General features: G+C 59.5%; 1 protein-coding gene and 1 long non-coding RNA gene across 3 annotated transcripts; one reads left to right on the top strand and one right to left on the bottom strand.

Moving 5' to 3' along the window:
- LOC108638505 lies at positions 1,689 to 10,794 on the top strand. The gene is made up of 3 exons (XR_001919861.1): positions 1,689 to 1,767; positions 7,359 to 7,532; positions 10,746 to 10,794. It is a non-coding gene; the product is annotated as an uncharacterized LOC108638505 (long non-coding RNA).
- Positions 1,776 to 8,768, bottom strand: LOC108638504 (uncharacterized protein C11orf96). Of its 2 annotated transcripts, XM_018066047.1 has the most exons (5): positions 7,943 to 8,768; positions 6,395 to 6,481; positions 4,675 to 4,831; positions 4,469 to 4,510; positions 1,776 to 3,624 (listed from the first exon to the last, which is right to left on the bottom strand). In XM_018066047.1, exons 1-5 carry the CDS (start codon positions 8,384 to 8,386, stop codon positions 3,530 to 3,532), a joined length of 825 nt encoding a protein of 274 aa, XP_017921536.1. In that variant the 5' UTR covers positions 8,387 to 8,768; the 3' UTR covers positions 1,776 to 3,529. The 2 variants fall into 2 exon arrangements, with proteins under 2 accessions (XP_017921536.1, XP_017921537.1); XM_018066048.1 differs by lacking the exon at positions 4,469 to 4,510.

Below are 11,328 nucleotides of genomic sequence, written 5' to 3'. Positions count from 1 at the left end.
GTCTGCAGACAGACCATGCTGTACCTGGAGCAGCCAGCACCTCCTCCAGGAAGCCCTCTAGTTTCCTCTTGAGTCATTAGATCCTAGAGCCCTGGGTTCCCCTCTGTGAGGTATTCAGAGTCCCAGCTCAAGCCTGTGAGGCACCGGCTACTTGGGTGAGCCGTCCCCCGGCTCAGGCTAGCCTGCCTGCTGGCTTCCTGTCCCATGCATCTCTCCAACGGTCGGAAGCTAACAGATCAGAGGGCCAAGCACAACTCTAGACAGAAGGAGGGGTCCTCGAGGAGACCAACCAGGGCTCTTTGGTGGGAGCCCTGGGACTTTGTGGGGTAGCTGGTCCCCACCCATGCTGCACTGGGCCACCAGCTCGGAAAGGCGCAGGAACCTGCTGCATGGCAGGCAAGTCCAGGTCTCTGCCTCTGAAGACTGCGTCTTCCCATGGGGCCACGCGTGGGCACTGGGAGGTCCCCAGTCCACCCCTCCTGTTCTCCAGCTCAACGAGGCTCATCTGGGTGCTGGAACCTCCCGTTGTGGGTCACCTCCACTTCAGAGCCCAGGATGGGGGAGTTTCTCCCAGAGCTCCCAGCTCCCAGCTGCACCCCACCCCTGCCCAAACCTGTGCCCACTTTTCAGCACGAGGCTGGGATGTTCCTTTTGTCCTATTTCTAGGTGGTTTCCCCCAACTTTCTCAGTAAAATCCCATCAGCAAAGTCCCAGCCTTGTCTCAGAGGAGCCCTGGGCACAGGGCTGGTCTGGCCTGAGCCAGGAGAAGGCTGGGCTGAGGGGCAGTTGGAAAGGGGCACACAGCTGGGGACCCAACGAGGAGAACAGGCCCTGCTGCCTCATGCTGGACTGCACCGCCTTCAGAGAGGCAACCCTGCATCTGCCTCGGGTAGTTGTTGTTGTTCAGTTGCTAAGCCCTTTCTGACTCTTTTGCGACCGACCCCATGGACTGTAGCCCACCAGACTCCTCTGTCCATGGGGATTCTCCAGGCAAGAATACTGGAGTCGGTTGCCACGCCTTCTCCCAGGGGATCTTCCTAATACAGGGACGAACCCAGGTCTCCCGCGTGGCAGGCAGATTCTTTACCGGCTGGGCCACCAGGGAAGCCCAAGAATACTGGAGCGGGTGGCCTATCCCTTCTCCAGGGGATCTTCCCCACCCAGGACTCGAACTGGGGTCTCCTGCATTGCAGGCGGATTCACCAGCTGAGCTACCAGGGAAGCACCCAGCCTCAGGTTATTTCTCCATAAAACGAGGTTGCTGTTGGGATCCAGTAGGTTCACCTCGGCAGAGCACCTGGCGCCCAGAACTGGAAGGGGAGGGACAAGGACCACACCACCAGAGGCCTGCCCGCGCCCTAGAGGCTCCTGGGGAGGAGCCAGGCTACCGCACGCTGAATATAGGTGCCCAAAGTGCCTGATTTCCAGCTTCACTGCTGCGGGGCCCAGGACAGAGCTTTGCCTGGGAACAGGACACCGAGGCTCCGGTCTCTGCCCCTCACCGGCTATTGGCCTGCACGAGGGACAGTGTCTGTCTCCAAGCCTGGATCTCTCAAGCCGGACGCTGCATTGCTTAGGTGTCCCTGGCCCGGCCTGCCGGTGGGCGGGGCCGTGGAGACGGGGCGGGGCCGTGGAGACGGGGCGGGGCCGCCGGTGGGCGGGGCATACGTCTGGCACCGCCCCCTGCACCTACCACGGCTTCCCGCGGGTCGGTCGCCTTGCGTGTGGACTCAGCCCGCTCTGGTCGCTACAGGGCAGGCCCATAGGGTAAGGCTACTCTGCTCCGCCCCACCGGGCTTCCTCCCTGGGGCTGACTCCCCCGTTCCCCTGCTCCCGGGGCACGACGGGGTCCCGAGACCCCCAGTTGAGGCGGCGTCTCTTCCCCAGATCTGCCTTGATCGGTGGTGAGCTCGAGGGTGGCGTTGTGGGCACTCTGGCGCTTAGGTCCCAGGCGCACCGGGAATTCTGCCTCAGCCCGGCTCTTTATCAGCCACGGGACCTCTAGAAAGTCGCTGTGACACCCTGCCCAGGAGGGGCGAGAATGAAATCTCAGCACCATCCCCCGCCACACACACACATTCCGCACCGGGAAACCCCTGCCTGGGAAGGACTCCCGGCTTGCTCGAGCCCTGGACCCAAATCCCCCGTGTCCGCAAGCCCTGGCAAGGCTTTCTGTGAAATGTTTGTCCCCTGCCCCCTTGTGGAGGCGACAGGAAGGGCCGGAGGAGGACGGGAGGGACCTTGAAGGACAGCCCAATCCCCCCAATCCCCCACCCTAAGAGGAGCCAGCCTGGGCCCTGTATACTGGCCACAGGGTTAAAATTAAAGCTGGCTGCCAGGCAAACTTCTGCACTTCCGCTTCCCACCTCTCCTGCATTTGGGGGCTGGGCTATTTTTAGAAGGCAGGCGGGTTGGAAAGTGCTTTATTCATCCTGGAGGTTAGCGAGGCCTGCAGGAGAGAACAGAGGGGCCTGTGTCTCCCTCTGCCTCCTCCATGCTGACTCTGACCCTGCACCACCCACTGGGCCTGTGGATTTACTGAGCTAACATTTACTCAGGGCTCGCCTTGCCCGGCCCTGAGCTTCGTCAGGCCTGGATCAGGCCTGCGGTGATGGGAGAGAGGGTGGCACACCTGGACAGTGAACCCAGGCAGTGATCAGGTTTCCGCGCCCCAGGTCCACCCTGACCAGTCAGCAGAGCCAAGAAGCCATGTCGCTGGACCCCTCGGAGGGATAGGCCCCTCACGTGGCTCAGGAAGAGGTGCTACCCAGTCTCCTGCATGGACTGTCTGTCTGGCTGGGTGGTGGCTTCCCAACTTCAGGAGTCCTATGCTAGTTGAGGCCAGCACTAGCCTCGGGCACCTCAGTTTCCCCATCTGTACAATGGGACTATGCAAGATTCAAGCTGGGACAGGGCACCCCACCCAGGTACCATTCCTATGTCCTACTGCACTCAGAGTTGGTAAGGGGTGACAGGAGGAGTCCTGCCCTCAGGGGCCAGCCAGGACTGGAGGCCCCAAGGAGAGGTGGGGAGGCCACCTGGAGGACGCTGGTCTCAGCCTCAGCTGAAGTGGGGCAGAGGGTCTCGGCAGGGTGCCACAGGAGCGGACACGACAGCTGCACCAGCCACCCCCACGTCCAGTGTGGGACAGCCAGTGGTCACTCTGGTCTGGCAGCCTGAGCTCTGAGCAGAAACCCTCGCCTGGAAGGTCACTGGCAGGACCCAAATTGTCCTCAGCCCCTGGAGTCCCCACCCAGTGTGCCCAGTGACCACCAGGAAGAGCCTTTATTTGTGCTTCCCTCCAGAGAAGTAGGAGGGGTGTGATCCAAACCCTGGGCTGCGGCTGGGAGGGGGTGGGGGAGAGCGGTACTGATGGACCTGGTGAGGCAGGAGGGGTGGTGGTCAGCTGTGCCCACTGGGTGCCCGGGCAGGCCCAGGCCTCTCAAAGCGTCAGCCCAGCCCCTCCGAGGCAGAGGCCCCCTCTCAGCTGTCAGAGCCCGGGGACGGCATGATCCGGCCGGTCCTTGTCCTACGGCTGGGAGCAGGGGACCTGGCCCGTGGAGCTGGCACGCTCGCCGTCAGGAGCCTCCCCCGGTGATTCTCCTGGTGGACGTGGTGAGGGGGCTGAGGAAACACGCAGGCCTTTGTGTCGGCGGGACACGCATTTCTGACAGGTCTGCCAGGAGAGGTGTGAGGGTGGGCAGGCCACAGGCTCCCCACCGGTGAGGGGGCGGGGGGTCACTGGGTGCACGGTTCCCGGTGCAGGGGGAGGGCAAGGCCAGGCTCCAGGAGCAGGAGAACCTTGGCCCCCGGCAAGGCCACCAGTTCGAGGGTGGCCGACTGGGCGGAGACCCAGGGTCCTCCCCAGAGCCCAGGTCTCAGTGGTTACCCAAGGGGCAGGCCCCGGGCAGACCTGTCGGAGGTTGAGGGGACTTTCGGGAGAGGTGGCAGTTAAGGTGCAGACAAGCTCCTCTGGGCCCAAGCTCTGGGAGCGGCAGACCACAGGGACTGCAGGGCTGGGCCAGGGGCCGATGGCGGAGGAGAAGAGGGCAGGCAGGGAGGAGCAGCCCCATCTGAGGCCAAATCCCCCAGGACTGACCCCTCGGGGGCTCAGGGGACAAAGCCGCCCAGGGCACGGCTCACCCCTCGAGCACCCTTCCCGGGGGCCCGGCCAGCTGTTTCTCCTACGCGGCAGACTGGCTCCTGGCTGATCCCTCTCCTGCCCACACATCCTCCTCCTAGAAACTTCCCTGGCCCTGGCAGCCCTTCGGCCTTTAACCAGGGCACCCACACCAGAACAGAAGCCTGCCACCAGCTTCTGCACCCCCACCCACCCTGCCTTGCACCCATACCCTTACCCCTTCCAGGCCTTAGTGGGCAATGCACACTTGTCCCAAAGGTGATGAATCGTGAGAGCAAGGGGAGAGGGGCCGGGACCGGGTGTTGAGAGGTGAGAGCAAGGGTGTACCTGTGTGCCAGGCCTGGGGCCACATCTGGACGGGGGAATCGCCTGTGAAGATGGTGGGGAGGGTGGCAGGGAAGGCCAGGCCAGGCAGTGCCCAGGCGACAGAAGCTCACGGGGTGGGCAGATAGGTGGGGTGCAGGCTGGCTGGAGGGGTGGAGGACCAGGCGTCTGACCTCTCCTGGGACCCCTTCAGGCCGCCCCTCACTCACCAGCAGCAGCCTGGCTCTGGGCAGACGCCCTCTGGGCGCCCTCTGGAGGCCAACGCAGCTCCCCGCTCTCCACCGCACCCAGCTCGCTGGGCTCCACCACGATCGAGGGCAGCCGCTGGCCCAGCCGAGGGCCCTTCTCCCGGGCACCCACCATAGCCTGCAAGGGAGGTGGGCAGGGGGTCAAAGCAATGGCAGGCCTGAGCTCCCCACGGCCTGCCACTCCTGTCCTGCATTGTCCACGGGGAGAACGGGCGTCCCTAACCTGCCCAGTCTCCAGGGCCAGGTGAGCTCTTGTGGGTGCATGCACATCCCCCAGAGGGTCGCGGCCCTCCCCCTCCCACCCCTGGAACTGGGGCACTCAGCGCCTGGGCCACACAGATCCCACCTGGGCTCGGCCCTCAGGCCCGTTTCACAGAAGGGCCTGTTCTGCGAAAGGCCAAGGTCACACAGTGAGCGAGCTCAGGGTGTTTGCGCCTCCCTGGCAGGCAGCCTCCCACATCCCACCGGGCCCCTTCTTGGGGTCTCTCTCATGGGCCCTTGGCCTCCTCCCAGCTCAGGGGAGCTGGGAAGCTGTTGCTATGGCAACCTGAGCAACTTCTCCGGGCTCATTGTTCAGTGCTCACAAGAGCCTGCGGGGGCTGCCTCCCCAAGCCCTCCTGGAGCCCTCAGCATCTCCGCCTCCCATTCAAGGCCTTCCAAGGTAGAGGCCCCAAGACGCCCCGTGCTGTGCGCAGACCTGCAGCCCTAACTCTCCTGCGCCAACCCACCTCCATGCCTTTGCTCCGGTTGGTTGGGCTTGTCCCCAACCTCTTACCCAGAAGGTTGGCTGCTTGTGCGCTCTGCCTTCCCCAAAGGCATGTCTAGGCGGGGAAGAGCAGGCACACAGCTGGCAGGACTTTGCTAAATGGCCCTCGCACCTCCCCGCCCCCGCCCAGCGGAACCATCTGAACACGTGTTTCAGTGCACTGTCTGATCAGCCTTTGAACAAAGTACCGCAGAGATCCTGAAGTGTGTCACTAGGCTGGGACTTCCATGGGATCAGAGGGACAAGACCAGCGACCCCACCATGGCCCAGTGACTGGATCTCCTGGGCCTCCCTGCTGGCCTTGCCTGTCCAGGGGCTCCTCCCTGCCCAACCCCCCTGAACCCCTCTCCCTCTCACCCTGCCAGTCTCCTTCCCGCCCTCCTCCCGGAAGCCCTGCTGGGCCCCACCCAGGGCCGCTCCTCTGCCCAGATGGTGCAGGAAGATCTGGGCCAGTCGAGTTTGGTGTCCACCCTCTCCATCCGCCCCCCACCCCCTGCCAGGAGGGCAACCCCAGGCTCCAGACTGGCCCTTGGGCTGGACCCCCTCAGGGGCCTGCTGGCCCCGACAAGGAGAAGAGCCCAACTCCAGACTCAGAGCGGCAGGCCTGGGCTTCTTGGGCAAGAACCTCCCTTGTCAGCTCCATCAGCGTCTCCTGCAGGAGCTGAGGCGGGAGCAGGAGGCCCTGGCACGGCCTTACCCAGCAGAGAGCAGACTGACCTGGGCGCAGGCCCTGGGCCCCCAGGGCTGGCTGGGGAGCTCCCTGAGTCAGGAGAGCTGGGCCTTCAGTGACTGTGCACGTCATACTCCTGCGGAGGGGCAACCGCCTCCCCCACCCAGATGGGTAAACTGAGGCACGTGCTGCCACAGGCCAGGGCTTGAGAGCGGCAGACGGCCAGTCCCCAACCGCACACATACCTCTGCCGGGCCTCCGGCCTGCTTGTCTGAGCCCAGCCTGGGCGCGGCAGCGGGCTGGGGGCCACTCATGCCGCAGCTGCTGTCCAGCTGCACAGAAACAAGGAGCAGAAGCGGGGTGCATGTTGGGGCCCAGCTGCAGTGCCCCGTCCACTCCCGGAAGCCCCACACTGCCCCAGCCCGCACCCACCCCACCCCAGGCCCGCAGCCACTGCCCAGGCTGGGCCTCCACCACTGCGGCCGCCCACCCAAGCCACCATCAGGGAGGCGCTGGACAGGCCCCACGTTGGAGGCCCTAGGCTGTGGCAGGAGGGCCCACTCCTCCCTGAGAACAGACGCCCCACGCACACACCCGAGGCGCCGCCCTCAACCCCCACAGCTGAAGGGAGACTGACCCTCTGCCCGCCTGTGGCCACTTCCCCTCAGGCCAGGCCCAAGCGCCAGGGAGTCCGGCTAGAGACCACACAGCGAGGGCACTGGGAAGAGGGGCCCTGCCAGGACTGCTGGGCACCAGATTCAGACGCTCCACCTGCACCAGGCTGGGCTGGGTCTGGCGGGCAGGCAGCTAACTTGGGCACCAGCTGGCAGGCAGCAGGAGACCTCTGACAAGGGGCAGGAGTGCTGGGAGGGTGCCGGGCAGAGGGAGGGCACTGGCCAGCTGGCTGCAAGGCTCCCAATGCCCTGCTGGTTGTGGGGGAGGAGTGCTGTGCACACCCAACAAGAGGTAGGGGGCAGCTATTCCAGGAAATGAGTTCCTTTGACTAAAACCCAGCTTGGGTCGGCTCAGGTCCCGCTGGGACCCAGGGATTCTGGGGGGTGGGGGTGGGCCACGTGTATGCAGCATGGGGCCTCCGGGGCGGTGGGCAGCCAACATACCCATCCTAGCCTCCACCCAGGCACAGAGCACGCGAGAGCCCTCCCCCAGGCCTGAGGCTCCGGGTCACCCCTTCCTGGGATTCCACCCCAGGGTCCCAGAAGCTCAACTGGAGCCCAGGGCAGCCAGGACCAGTCCCAGGAAAGTGGACTCAGAGATCCAGACAGATGCCAGAAAGACCGGAAGGAGGTGCAGAAAGAACCGCGCGGGCCACAGAGAGGACGCACGGATGACAAAACTAGAGATTCAGAGAGACGACAGAAAGAGGTGAGAGATGATGGAGACACAGGAGGAGAGAGGGCGGCTGATGGAGACGGACGGTGGAGCCAAGGGGGCGGCGGGCGGCGGGCGGCGGGCAGACGCCGGAGGGCTGCCTCGCCGCAGCCTGGCACCAGGGGCCCCTGCCAGTGGGGCCTCCCCGCAGCGAAGGCTCGGCCACCCACACCTGCAGCGGCGGCCAGGTGTGGCGGGCCAGCCGGCAGAGACGCTGCTCGAGCCCAAAGCCCGGCGTCCGGCAGCCAAGGGGGGGCTGTGGTCCCCACACCTCCCCTTCTCCGGGGAGCGCCGACTCAAACCCACCCTTCGCCGCTTCCTGCTCTCCCAGACGCCGCGCACTGCGGGGCGCGGGCCGGACGAGGGTGGGGAGGGGGCGCGCCCCGGGTCTCGCTCACACTCACCGCGGCGGGTGCTCGCGCAGGGCCGGCACTGCTCCGCCGCCGCTGCCAGTCCGCGCGCCCTGGCTGGCTCCCCGCCTTCCTCCCGCGCGCTCTCCGCCCACAAGCGCTCCCTCGCCCGGCCCCTCGTCCACACTCGCGCTCCCAGGTCCAGCTCCCAGGTAGCACGCCCGCGCCATCTCCCCCCTTGCCAAAACCGCAGCGCCCCAGCACCTGATCCTGGTCACTCGAGGCACGCAGCCTCAAGTTTGAGGTTCCAGAATTCAGCGGGGCGGAATTCAGGGCGACTAGATGGATCAGAGCGAGGACACGCTCCAGCTGGAAGGAGGAGTGAAGAGGACAAGGGGCACACGGAGTGTGAGGGCCAGTGCGTGTGCGGCGGGAGAGCGCCACCACCCCAGGCCCCTCTTCATCCCTGATTCCAGTCCCCCAAAGGGACAGTCTCATTCAGCCAGCGTGTAGACCTGACACCTGAGGCCAGGATGCACGCCTTTTGGTCCAGCCTTCCACCATCCGCACCTCACCTCACCACCATCATCTACCCAACATCCAACACCCAGCCCACACCCACAATCCACCATTCAGCATCCGCTACCCAGGCACTGTCATCTACTACGCCCATCTATTCATGTCTCTTCTACCATCCAATCATCATCCAACCACCAGCCAACCTCAGCCATCTGCCATGGGTCCCCCACCACCAATAAACCAACAACTGTCCCATACAACCCACCACCTAACTTCCACCGTCCAAGTTCCATCCACCATGCTTCCATCCAGTTTGTTGTGATCCACACAATCAAAGGTTTTAGCATAGTCAGTGAAGCAGAATTGGATGCTTTCTGGAATTCTCTTGCTTTTTCTATCATCCAACAGATGTTGGCAATTTGATCTCTAGTTCCTCTGCCTTTTCTAAATCCAGCTTGAACATCTGGAATTTCTCAGTTCATGTACTGTTTAACTCTAGGTTGGAGAATTTTGACCATTACTTTGCCAGCATGTGAGATGAGTGCATTTGTGCTGTAGTTTGAACATTCTTTGGCATTGCCTTTCGTTGGGATTGGAATGAAAACAGCTTTTCCAGTCCTGCAGCCACTGCTGAGTTTTCCACATTTGCTGGCATATTGAGTGCAGCACTTTCACAGCATCACCTTTTAGGATTTGAAATAGCACAACTGGAATTCCATCACTTCCACTAGCTTTGTTTGTAGTGATGCTTCCTAAGGCCCACTTAACTTCACACTCCAGGATGTTGGGCTCTAGGTGAGTGATCACACCATCGTGGTTATCTGGGTCGTGAAGACCTTTTTTGTACAGTTCTTCGGTGTATTCTTGCCACCTCTTCTTAATATCTTCTGCTTCTGTTGGATCTATACCGTTTCTGTCCTTTACTGTGCCCATCTTTGCATGAAATGTTCCCTTGGTGTCTCTAATTTTCTTGAAGAGATCTCTAGTCTTTCCTATTCTATTGTTTTCCTCTATTTCTTTGCACTGTTCACTTAGGAAGGCTTTCTTATCTCTCCTTGTTACTCTTTGAAACTCTCCGTTCAAATGGGTATATCTTTCCTTTTCTCCTTTGCCTTTCACTTCTCTTCTTTTCTCAGCCATTTGCAAGACCTTCTCAGACAGCCATTTTGCCTTTTTGCATTTCTTTTTCTTGGAAATAATTTTGATCCCTGCCTCCTGTATAATGTTATGAACCTCTGTCCATAGTTCTTCAGGCACTCTATCAGATCTAATCCCTTGAATCTATTTGTCACTTCCATTGTAAGGGATTTGATTTAGGTCATACCTGAATGACCTAGTGGTTTTCCCTACTTTCTTCAATTTAAGTCTGAATTTTCCAATAAGGAATTCATGATCTGGGCCACAGTCAGCTCCTGGTCTTGTTTTTGCTGACTGTATAGAGCTTCTCATGTTTGGCTGCAAAGAATATAATCAATCTGATTTCGGTGTTGACCATCTGGTGATGTCCATGTATAGAGTCTTCTCTTGTGCTGTTGGAAGAAGGTGTTTGTTATGACCAGTGCATTCTCTTGGAAAAACTCTGTTAGCATTTGTCCTGCTTCATTTTGTACTCCAAGACCAAACTTGCCTGTTACTCCAGGTATCTCTTGACTTCCTACTTTTGCATTCCAGTCCCCTATGATGAAAAGGACATCTTTTTTTTGGTGTTAGTTCTAGAAGGTCTTATAGATCTTCATGCTGCTGCTGCTAAGTCGCTTCAGTCGTGTTCAACTCTGTGCGACCCCATAGATGGCAGCCCACCAGGCTCCCCCGTCCCTGGGGTTCTCCAGGCAAGAACACTGGAGTGGGTTGCCATTTCCTTCTCCAATGCATGAAAGTGAAAAGTGAAAGGGAAGTCGCTCAGTTGTGTCTGACTCTTAGCGACCCCATGGACTGCAACCTACCAGGCTCCCCCGTTCATGGGATTTTCCAGGCAAGAGTACTGGAGTGGGGTGCCATTGCCTTCTCCGATAGGTCTTCACAAAACCATTCAACTTCAGCTTCTTTAGCATTAGTGGTTGGTACATAGACTTGTATTGAATGGTTTGCCTTGGAAACGAAACAAGATCATTCTGTCATTTTTTGAGACTTCACTCAAGTACCCCATTTCAGACTCTTTTGTTGACTATGAGAGCTACTCCATTTCTTCTAAGGGATTCTTGCCCACAGTAGTAGATATAATGGTCATCTGAATTAAATTTGCCCATTCCAGTCCATTTTAGTTCAGACTGGTTCAAAATTGTGAAAGGAATACATCAAGGCTGTATATTGTCACCCTACTTCTTTAACTTATATGCAGAGTACATCATGTGAAATGCTGGGCTGGATGAAGCACAAGCTGGAATCAAGATTGTCGGGAGAAATATCAATAACATCAGATATGCAGATGACACCACTGTTATGGCAGAAAGCAAAGAGGAACTAAAGAGTCTCTTGATGAAGGTGAAAGAGAGTGAAAAAGCTGGTTTAAAACTCAACATTCAAAAAACTAAGATCATGGATCCAGTCCCATCACTTCATGGCAAATAGATGGGGAAACAATGGAAACAGTGACAGACTTTATTTTCTTGGGTTCCAAAATCACTGCAGATGGTAACTGCAGCTGTGAGATTAAAAGGCACTTGCTCCTTGGAAGAGAAGCTATGTATATGAGAGCTGGACCATAAAAAAGGCTGAGTGCCGAAGAATTGATGCTTTTGAACTATAGTGTTGGAGAAGACTCTTGGGAGTCCGTTGGACAGCAAGGAGATCAAACCAGTCAATCCTAAATGAAATAAGTCCTGAATATTCACTGGAAGGACTGATGCTAAAGCTGAAACTCCAATACTTTAGCCAGCTGATGGGAAGAACTGAGTCAGGTGAAAAGACCCTGATGCTGGGAA

This window comes from Capra hircus, chromosome 21, assembly GCF_001704415.2.
Source record: "Capra hircus breed San Clemente chromosome 21, ASM170441v1, whole genome shotgun sequence".
In the NCBI taxonomy this organism is placed as follows: Eukaryota; Metazoa; Chordata; class Mammalia; order Artiodactyla; family Bovidae; genus Capra; species Capra hircus.
Note: the sequence above shows the minus strand (reverse complement) of the source record. Positions and strands in the feature narration are given on the sequence as shown.

Bases quoted from the DNA above. Each gene is read 5' to 3' on its own strand.
- LOC108638504 (XM_018066047.1), bottom strand. From the start codon at position 8,386: ATGAGACTGTCCCTTTGGGGGACTGGAATCAGGGATGAAGAGGGGCCT. The intron at 6,482-7,942 runs GTGAGTGTGAGC...GTTTCTGTGCAG, and splicing joins CTGCGCGAGCACCCGCCGCG to CTGGACAGCAGCTGCGGCAT. The intron at 4,511-4,674 runs GTGAGTGAGGGG...CCATCTTCACAG, and splicing joins CCAGAGCCAGGCTGCTGCTG to GCGATTCCCCCGTCCAGATG.